The 10,553-nt window shown below is 42.0% G+C and overlaps 2 protein-coding genes across 2 annotated transcripts; one reads left to right on the forward strand and one right to left on the reverse strand.

The window, feature by feature from the left end:
• The first annotated feature begins 465 nt into the window (after nt 1–465).
• dolk (dolichol kinase) lies at nt 466–4,233 on the forward strand. The gene is made up of 2 exons (XM_075455919.1): nt 466–603; nt 1,134–4,233. Exon 2 carries the CDS (start codon nt 1,277–1,279, stop codon nt 2,846–2,848), a length of 1,572 nt encoding a protein of 523 aa, XP_075312034.1. The 5' UTR covers nt 466–603; nt 1,134–1,276; the 3' UTR covers nt 2,849–4,233.
• Nucleotides 3,044–10,306, reverse strand: phyhd1 (phytanoyl-CoA dioxygenase domain containing 1). The gene is made up of 11 exons (XM_075455920.1): nt 10,032–10,306; nt 8,990–9,148; nt 8,635–8,710; nt 8,497–8,544; nt 8,337–8,392; nt 8,188–8,250; nt 8,073–8,094; nt 7,523–7,651; nt 7,286–7,402; nt 6,196–6,322; nt 3,044–5,613 (listed from the first exon to the last, which is right to left on the reverse strand). The coding sequence occupies exons 1-11, from the start codon at nt 10,062–10,064 to the stop codon at nt 5,565–5,567; spliced, it is 879 nt and encodes a 292-aa protein (XP_075312035.1). The 5' UTR covers nt 10,065–10,306; the 3' UTR covers nt 3,044–5,564.
• Nucleotides 10,307–10,553: the final 247 nt, after the last annotated feature.

Genomic DNA, 10,553 nt, shown 5'->3' on the forward strand with positions numbered 1-10,553 from the left:
AATGATCCATTCCTTATGTTGTATTTTATAATCTTATGTTTTACATCTACAGTATTCTGTAGATATTCAAAATTGTATGGACATTTTCTTAGACTCCTTTTCCACAGTGATTAGCGTTTTGTAATGACATGATAATGTGCAATGACAATGAGATGGCTCAGTTCAATTCAATAAAATTCAATATATTAACGTTGTAAGGGTTGCGTTAACGTACTATTTCCACGCGCTGTCCCTGTCAAACTTTAAATAAGTAAATATTTCCCTCTATTAATAGCACTTTCTGATTAGTGGGAATTCAAATGTATATACACGATCCCAAACACCCTCTTAAAATCCCTTCTTGTCTAAAAAAAATAAGATATTTATGGCAGATTGCTGACCCGGGAGTGTATGCACATTGGCGCATGTTAGTTGGGGTTTCTCCTCCTGTATTGACCTATGGTAGTTCAGAGAGTGTACCACGTGTCCCGGCTGTCAAATATGGCCCCCTCCTGCAGAGTCTAAGGAGCGACAGCTGACAAAGGAAATACATTTATCCGTAAAGCGCGGAGGCGGCTAACATCACAACTCGCCTTCCTCCAGATAAAACCCTGCACTTATGTGGTACGTATGTTTGTCTCTGTCAGCCTGTATTTGCCTCCACGCCGCCTGCTGCCTGTGCTCTGCAGCGTTAAGCTAACCAGGCAGAGTCAGCTGTATTTTCCTGTTAGCTTGACGTTGCAGCATCCTTGACTCACACAGACTCGATCCATACTGCAGCTGCCCCGCTCTGTGCTGCATGAGCGCGGATGTTGGAAATTACTCGGGCTGTGTTGTTGATTGCACTGTGTCGGTCGGGTGTGATGGCCATATGCTAAAGGCGGCTGACTCAGGCCAGTTGTCATTGTGAACCCTCCACCCCCCCCCAAACGGGACAAAGGTTGCAGCTGATGGGGAAAGAGCACGCGTGTCTCTTGGGTCTCACACACGTGCTTAGATACTGACTGTATAAATGTTCAGTGTGGGCAGAGTTCATGGCAGAAAGCAGAAAGAGCATAACCAAGGCACAGCAGTAATTAATGTTTTTATCATCCTTTGTATCTTGCTGTTTATCTGTAATCCCACTCTACTCCTTCCTGTCTTTTTTCCCCCAGACATCCAAAGCAAGTGAAACGTACCCGCCAAACAATGAAGAGTGCCATAGAGAGGAAGTGACAGAAGAGGACTTTCACTGTTGCAGAATATTTGTTCAGGTCAACCCTCCCTCCCCCTCTCTGTGAGCCATTGCCTTGCAGCCATGCATGTCAGCCCAGTCCTCGTGGAGTCCAGTGTAGTTCTGGCGATGTTGCTGTGTGTCCACATGGCGCTCTGGAACCAGCACTCCTGGTGCAGCATTGCCCTCTTCATTCAGGCTTTCTACGTGCAGCACAAATGGGACCGTCTGCTCAAGTCGGGGGGCGCCGTGTTCCAGTTTCGTCCGTCGGCAAACAGCGGCATTGTTCCAGCCTCCATGGTGATGCCTTTGTTGGGCCTGGTGCTGAAAGAAAAGTGCTCTGCCTCAGGGTACGTCTACTTTGAGCGCCTCTCCATGGTGATTACCATCACAGGCATGATTCTGGCTCTGTTTCTCTCCCTGATTGCGCTGGGCATCACAAGACCCGTGCCCACTAACACCTGTGTGATTGCAGGACTGGCCGGCAGTGCCATCCTCTACACGACAAAGCAGACGCTGACTGTGTCTGAGGTCATCGAGGTCTTAGAGGTACTGTTGATCTTCGTTTATCTCTGCCTGATTGTACTTTTCTTGCTGCCACGCTGCTTCACACCTGGAGAGGCGCTGATCATCGTCGGTGGAATCAGTTTCATTGTGAACCAGCTCATCAAGCGCTCCCTGAACCTGGCAGAGGTCAAAGGGGATCCAGTGAACTATTTCCTGCCTGTCGTAGTGTTGGGCTCACTGTTGCTGGGCGTTTTCTTTGCCCTGCTCTTCTGCTTTATGGAGTCTGAGACTTGGGTGTCGTCGCTTTTCTTTCACATGATGACTGCCGTTCTGGTTCTGGGAATCCTGATGCCATGGCTGTCCCTGTTCATCGGCCGGCACCCCATCATGTGGCTGCTGGACTTTGTCACGTTAAATGACAGAAGACTCTGTTTGCTGGGGTACTGGGTGTTTCTGGCCGTCGTAGCCACTTGTGTCGTGTTGCATCAGAACCATCGGCGGCAGTCGGGGTCCAAGAAGCACCAGGCCTCGACTATTGTCAGGAAGTACTTCCACGTCATTGTAGTGGCCACATATGTTCCAGGGATGATATACGACAGACAGCTGCTCCACGTGGCATCTGTGGGCTGCTTAGCAGCTTTCTTGTTCTTGGAGTACGTGCGTTACTTTCGCATCAGGCCTTTTGGTCAGCTGCTCCGGCAGCTGCTCACCTTGTTCCTGGATGAACGTGACTCGGGGCCTCTCATCCTCACCCACATTTACCTTCTGGTGGGAATGTCTCTACCCATTTGGCTGTTTCCTGGACCCTGTGCCCCAAAGGGGATACTTCCTGGGGCAGGCGGCCTGGTGCCCTACGCAGGTGTGCTCGCTGTGGGAGTTGGAGACACTGTGGCGTCCGTGTTCGGCAGCACCATGGGGGAGATTCGTTGGCCTGGCACTAAAAAAACCGTGGAGGGGACGGCAACATCCGTGTTTGCCCAGATCATCGCTGTGGCCATGTTCCTCATCTTTGATGGAAACATCAATCTGAACTCCACCTACTCATGGATAGTTGGCTCGATCACTATGGTGGCAATGCTGGAAGCCTACACCTCCCAAATTGACAACCTCCTGCTCCCTCTCTACCTCTTCATCCTGCTGTTGCTTTGAATGGACAGATGACTGCCGACAATGGTGAAGCTGGAGAAATAGATGTTTAAAGTTAGATACGATAAGATGTAACAGCAGCCCTTCAGGACTCGGAGGCACAAGAAGGAGCACGCCAAAAAAAACCAAGGTGGCATAAAAAAAAAATCTGCTTTAATTTGACAGTAGACAAAAGTTTTATTCAAACTGCAATGAGGATTTTATTTTTTTGAGCAAGTTCTTCAGAAATGTGTGGAAGGGTTGCTAAATCTTCTTTGTGCACAGTGACAGCTGGTGGTGCACGCCACCGCTGACACCAGCAACTCCTAAATTATACAACAGTTCGGCAAAGTGGGGGGGAAAAAACGTCCTTTAAACACCTACAGAACTGAATAAAGAATTTTTTTTCCCTGTCGTTTCCCTTTTTGTAAACAGTACATGCCCATGTATTGCCTTCGAAGAACATTATTTAAAGTTTTGTCTCTTTCTTAATCAACCTTCTCATCCTTAGACTATACTTTGCCTCCCAGATGGCAATACAAACGACTTGATGCTGAAAATATTTGCCTTAAGAAATGTATTTTCTATCACTCATGACCATTTATTGTAGAACCGGTAGATGGACGTATGGCAGCCCCACTCAACTCTTCTGTATAAGGGCTGACTCTCACTATGCTCCTGCATGACACTAATGTGAAATCCAGTACTGTAACATATATGCACATACTGTCCTACAGTATGTTTTTGTTTTTATACGTTTACTTTGCTCAGTATGTCTGTGGTTTGCTGGGACCCCTTTAAGGTAAACTAATGTAAACATTTCCGTGTGATACTGAGCCTTCAAACCATAGTTGTGGACTCTGTATATAAGCTTTGGGCCACACTAATGAACACAGGCCCTTTGTTTTTGGCATCCTAATCAGGATTTATTTGAAACGCTATCCTCAAAGTGTCACCAGGTTTGAAATCAACTTATGTGATGAAGACCCTACTGAATCTTGTTTTAAGCATTTGATTTGTGTGTATGCTCATTTCTGTTGTGATGAGCGTTTGTTAGCATGATGCTATGTTGTTTTTGCCATCGTCCTTGCATTTTTTAATAATGTAATATTGCATGATGAGTGCATCAAAGAAGATAAAGACTGACTGTACTTTGGCAACACAAACATGAACCCTTTGCTCTCTCGGTTTCATTTTATGAGCTGCTGAAGAAGTTTGAATGTGGGGGTTGAAAGTCATTCAGACATGTAGTTTTTCATTTGAGATGTATCTTAAAATGAAAATACTTGAAAACAAATGTTCTACACTCACCTGTAAAAAGAATCTCATTTAATTTGGATATATTTGGAAAGGAGGCTTTGAACAGCGAACGATGCTGATGTATGACGCTGAATAAAGGTGGATAGAAACATCAGGTATACTGTGGAGGGTCCGTGGGAAGGTGATCAAAATGTTTTTAAAATGTTTATTTCAGTGAAGTTCAGTCTCATTTAAAAAACACAAAAACACCCTTGTCTTTTGTAAGTTAGCCACCAAATCTTTTCCCCAAATAGACCTGGTTGTAGAGATTGTTGACATTACGTAATCTGTCCACTGACTTCTTGTCCTTGGGTGGTGAGAGTTTTAGGGTAGTGGTTTTTGCTCTGGAAACTTCCAGAGTGGAACAATCTGAAAGTATCTTAGTGGCAGCCATGATAAAAGCTGGTCAAGTTCACTAAGTGCTCTAACTGAAAGGAGCTTTGAAGCTTCCTTTTTTTATATATATCTCCCTTGGCACAGGAAACACTGAACCATCGTTTATAAAAGTTTAATTCCTTGAAACTGCTGCAACATTTAAAGCACAATTATACAATCATACTAACTGAATCATGTACAACAATTAGGACAAGGGAGTTATTGTGAGGAGCTTGTGACAACAATATGTTCAACTTTGGTGGCTTTTTACTGGTCTTTTTCTTTTGATTACCAAACTAGATAATGAGGTAATATTTTTAATATTTAATATTTTTAAACTATTCGACCAGACCCAAAATCTGCATTGAACATAAAGAAATGTCCGACACATCCCCACAAGCCTTTCATGTTGGCACTTTTGTGGCTGCGTTGTTCTGCTTTATCAAGCAACTTTAAACAGTTTTGCAAACTATCACACTGATCGCCTATGGAACCGGCACGTGAAAGTTTAGAACCTCATAAACCTCAGGGATAAGTCACCTCTTACATCTGACAACCAAAAGACTACGAAAAAAACACCCGGATGATCTGATCTATGGATTTGCTCCACTTACTATAAAAATGATCAAACCTATCCTAGTACCTCCTAACTTAGCCACAACAATGTGATCATTTCACAGCAAAAAATGCTAATTGGATTAGCATTGTGGTTTAAAGTAATCGCAAGCAAATATATTTAGATGGCAGCTTACCAGCATACGGATTCATCTACTTGCCCATGTGGGGCTAAAACTTTATTTACAGTCTTTGAAAGTGACAGAAAAGGTTCAGTTTATGACCATTCACTCTGAGGGGGGTTGTGGATTCAATGTCCTGAGGCTGCCACCTAAAACAGCTAATAACCACCGTACTGCTCCACATGTAGGCCAGATATAGAAACTGATATCGATAAGATATGTTGAAAAAAGAAAATATAAAGAAAAACATAAGAACCTCCAACACACTTGCTATGTTTTAAAGCTTTGGTACAGAATGGTCCCTCTTTGTGCAGCACCAAAGACATCCTTCATTTAGTGTAGAGAGGCGGAAACGGGAGCTCCTCAGTGGGCTGCAACCTTTAAGAACCAAAGAGACGGACAAAAAGGGTTTAAAATGTGTCATCTCTGAGAGAAGTTGGAAACATACAAATAAAATATTCATTTTCATTATTCATTTAGAGCAATAGTTAATCTTACAGACGTGTTTTATACAAGATGAGCTCAGTACTACAAAAACAGTACTGAGTCAAGATTAATCAGCATCCTCTACAGTTTAGGATCATTTTCAGACACGAAAAAGTAAATACACCCCGTGGGAACATTTGATCCTCTTTAAAACAATACTTATCAAAAGATGATACACTCAAACAGATATATTTTCAGAAGCAGAATTTCATGCCGACTGTTTGGTAGAAACATTGAGGTTTCAGGTTACTAAAAGGACTGGGCAGCTTGCTGCAACGGATACAGATGCAAATACTGCTTCTTATCAGGGGGGTTGAAGACAACAAAAGGCCATAACAAGCTGACTATTGAGACGCTCCTGAGTCAGTTAGGGAAATCTGATCCTTCTGGCACCTAAAGAGCATCATTATTATGAGTCAGATAGGAAAGACTGAGCGTGACAACCAATCCACCACAAAGCCATCCAGCTCTCACCAGTTGTCAGGGCTCCAGCGGGTGTCAAGGGCGTCCATGATGTGGAAGGTGTAGACGTGACGAGAGTCCTCTGAAGTGTTTTCGGCACTTCGATGCACCACTTGCCCGTGGATCAGGACCACACCACCTGAACGCAGAGAGATGAATGGACCAGCTCCCCCAGATTTATTTGACACTACAGTTGAACTGATGATTATCTTTAAGGTTATTCGTTTCCTCACGTTTCGGGAGCTGAAACCATTTTAGGAAACAAGCCTCATCACTTTATCCCAGAAGGTGAAGGTCTACCTGCTTTCATTTTACTTTGAGAGAGAAATTTCATCTGAAATTCCACCTGCGTTTGCCTCTCTATACGGGCTTCCAGTTCATTACAGGATCCAGTTTAATGGTATTATTTGGTTTAAGGAGACATGTTGCCACCTTACCGGCTCCATCCAGAGCACTGAAGTCAACAAATGAATTGCCCTTGCATGTCCCGAGATTCAGCCTAAATGCTAGAGGTGATAAAAGTGTTTTCGGTTGTGGCTCCTTATCTTTGGAGCACAATTTTGACACACGCTGACTTTTGTCATTCACATTCCTGAAATTGAAACTGACCATGAGCACCTGGGGACTGATGTACTACAGTACATGACTTTGGTTTTTCTAGCCTCGCACGGACTCTTCAACACGACAACAGATTAATGTGTACGGATGTCCACGTGTCACAAGTGTACTCGAGCCAAAAAACAAAAAACTCATTTTCAAGTATCTCTTTAAAACCCATTTCTTCACAATAGTTTTTTTTAAACCTGTCAGAGTGGCATATCTTGGATTTTATCATGCAAGCACTGCTTTTTTTATAATTTACTTTATATTTATTTATTTGATGCTGTTTTAGGGACTGTTCATGATGAGTACATTTGCTCAGCTTGTACAGCACGTTGTACAACTATTAGTTGTTTCAAATGTGCTGTAGAAATAAACATCCACTCGACATAACAAACTTCGGCTCCTACGCGGCACTTGACATTTTTTTCGTAGATCCTCAGTCACAAAGTTTTCTTCATTCCAACAGCCATTTGCCTACTTATAGGCACAAGTCAGTTACCTTTTTTAACTGGTGCAGAGACAAACTTCTCCTCATCATACGTCTGCTCTCTACCGGTGAAGTCTGTCAGTGGGTAGGTGCCTTTTGGGGTTCGCACCATACGACGAGAGATACCAGCTGGGAAAAAAGAGATGATGTATAGCTCTCTGATAGCACAAGGTTGTGTATATATAAATATAAAAATCAGATCTTATGCATGAAATGGTGAAGTATAGAACCAGTAAGCTTGGTACTTACTATTGTGTGAGCCTGGGATAAACCACAGGCAACCATTGTTTACGGTGGCATCCTCCAGGGCGATCCACATGCCCATTACTCTGCCCAGAGGCTCCGTGTACAGAAACGTAGCGTCTTGGTGAGGTGTCACTAAGAAAACAGTCATTCTAGGTATAAATATAGAAATACTATCTCTCACTTGAGTTTATTGCATGTTACACTTCAGAAATATTTAGATAAATAACTTAATGTTAATGTTGGTTTTAAATGTCTTCATGTACTTGTTAATGGATTTTTTTTAGTAGCCATGACTACAGTCTTATGTTTTACTAAAATCACAACCATGAGCAGTGGATCCTGATCCTGATTACAAATTCAAGCAATAGTATTTTATATATACATGTATATGTAATTTTTTTTTCCATATTTTCCTTATCTTTAATTCTATACTCTATTTGTAGAATGTAATAAGACACTGATGTATAGGAACGTAGAGGATTTTAATTTTACATGTTTCTTTGACTGAAGATGGAAAAATTGCAAATAAAAAGATTTAGCTGAGTGCTCTTACCTTCCCCACCAATGCCTGGTTGCTGAAACGGATGCAAAATGAAACATGACATATTTAATGCACTCATGCATCATCTGACACTGTACAATAGCTTTCAGACAGATAGAAGCTTTACCTTAAAAATGTACATGCTTTGCAGTATCACAGGGCTTCCAAGACCCAACTTCTTGGAAATGCCCTGGCAGGAAAACATGTGAATTAAGTGCTGGTTATTATATGACTCAGGTCATCATTCGTTGGATGTTTATGCAACAGCGAACTCACCTGAACTTTGGGTGAATGTGTAACCCTTTTGTACAAAGGCTCGTGTGCATGTAGAGCTAAAAGAACAAGAATTGCATCACGTGTAAGTACTTTTGGAGAGCTCTTTATATGAGTTTTTTTTTTTTTTTATTTATTTTATTTTTAAATCTGGATATCCTACCATGTCCAACTTTATTGAGTGACTGCTGCTTTGGTACAATGAATCCTCCTGAAAGTCGAGACATCCTTAATCTTATTTTGCTTTTCACACTACTGAGGAAATAATTGACAGGCCATGAAGAGTTTTACAAGAGCTCACCTTTATCATCGAAAACACCCTTCTCAAAGAAAAAGCGGATCTTATCTCCACTTGTGATGAAATAATCAGCATTTCCCTGCAGGACAAAATGTTAACATGTGGTAGCTGATCCACCAGAGAACAGTTACATTACAGACAAACTCTAACTAAGCTGTTGACATAACAGTTTGTTATTAGCTTTGACAGGAGGGACAGTTGGGGTCGAGCTATATCGGGCAAACATTGACTGCCTCTCTGCAGCCTTACCTGCATCTGTAAGTCACGTTGTGATGGAAAGCATGTGGAAAACATGATGTTTATTAAAATGCTGACACTGTTAAAGAGTTATGCCGTGCTGTACTGCTCAGTAAGTCACCTGTGTTTTGAGCTGCTCGTCATGGTAGGTGGTGAAGGTGGTGCGGCAGTGCTCAGGCACGTCCATCCGGTCCACGATCTCGGTCATCCTTTGCCTCAGTTCATCACACTCGTGGGAGGTCAGCAGCCCATCCAGGACCACGTACCCATCCTCCTTGTACTGTAAATCCAGAGGACAGGCAGTGTCAACAGTTCATAGGGCTGTCAAAAGCTATTACTGAGACCATCAAGACATTTCCACTGCAGTTCTCTGTCATATCTGCTCTCTGATTCTCACACACCGATGCAACATAGGAAATATCGAACTGATGTTAAATCTCAGGTTAAATCCACAGCATTTACATGCTAATTACATTCTAAAACTTGTATATGTGAACACTTTCACTTGCACATAACAATCACTCTCTTACATTGTTTTTTTTTTGCAATTATATTTAACAGTATTCATACACATATTTTGTGTTACTTTGTCATCTTTTTTTTTCTTTGAATCATCAATCGTGGATCTGCAGAAACTGATCTGCAACCGTATTGATTATCAGTTACTACAGTATTTTAACTTTGAAGCTTCTTCCATGCTTTGCACTATAAAAATCATGTTTAGTTTCAGGGCCCTGTGAAAGGTTATAAAATAAAAATGTAATTATATAACCTTTTCCACTTGCGGAATACCTTGTGGCATCAAAAGAGACGCATAAGATTTAAAATATTTATACCAATGCTCCTTATAATATGTCAATTAGGGGAATTCACTAAAACAAAAAAAAGTTTTTCACATCTGGGGGCGCATTTGAGAGCCAACTTGTTGCTGCAGCTTGTTGCGTAATGAGCTTCACATGAGCACTGCTCCTTTTCGTACAATCTCAGGACGATAGACACGTCAATGTATATACTTATCACAACGTTTCACTTATAATTTACCCCTCCAGAAACACTCAGTTGAAATATTTCATCTGAGCACCTGCATTTTAAGAATCAGCAAGTTTAGGGTGCCAGAGGCTGCAGCTCACTTGTCATCGTTGCTGTTTCAAAATAATCCTCACCTTTTGCACATCCAGATCGGTCATAAAATCCATCGTGGTTTGCTAAGAGCAGTTAGTGAGGCACATACGATGTGTTATTCGTCTCATCCGGGTAACCTGCAGCCTGACCACGTGACCTGTCAAATCAATTAAAGCGCAAACGTACAGTAATAGGATTTTGGACTTTAACTCTTTCGTTGCAGCATCAGCGGGCTCACTGTCCTCTGTGGGTGCTAAGGTAGTAGCCCAGAATGGCCGCTAGGTGTCACCGATGGGACACGCAAACAGAATAAATAGGAAACACCACCATCTTGTGGCCACTTTGGCTAATTACATGTTCCACATTTCCCTCTCACTTAAAAAGGGGAAGACAGTATATTAGCTTTATTGAACAGTTTACTTTAGTTTAAAGGCGACACACAATACCAAAAGGAATTAAACCGTAATAGCTTTACTTTTATTATGCAAAACTATAAATATCGGGGATTTAACATAAAAAGAGGATCTGGAAAGTTCCACCACAGTTGCATGTCATAAACCCTT

Source organism: Odontesthes bonariensis, chromosome 22, assembly GCF_027942865.1.
Source record: "Odontesthes bonariensis isolate fOdoBon6 chromosome 22, fOdoBon6.hap1, whole genome shotgun sequence".
Taxonomy (NCBI): domain Eukaryota; kingdom Metazoa; phylum Chordata; class Actinopteri; order Atheriniformes; family Atherinopsidae; genus Odontesthes; species Odontesthes bonariensis.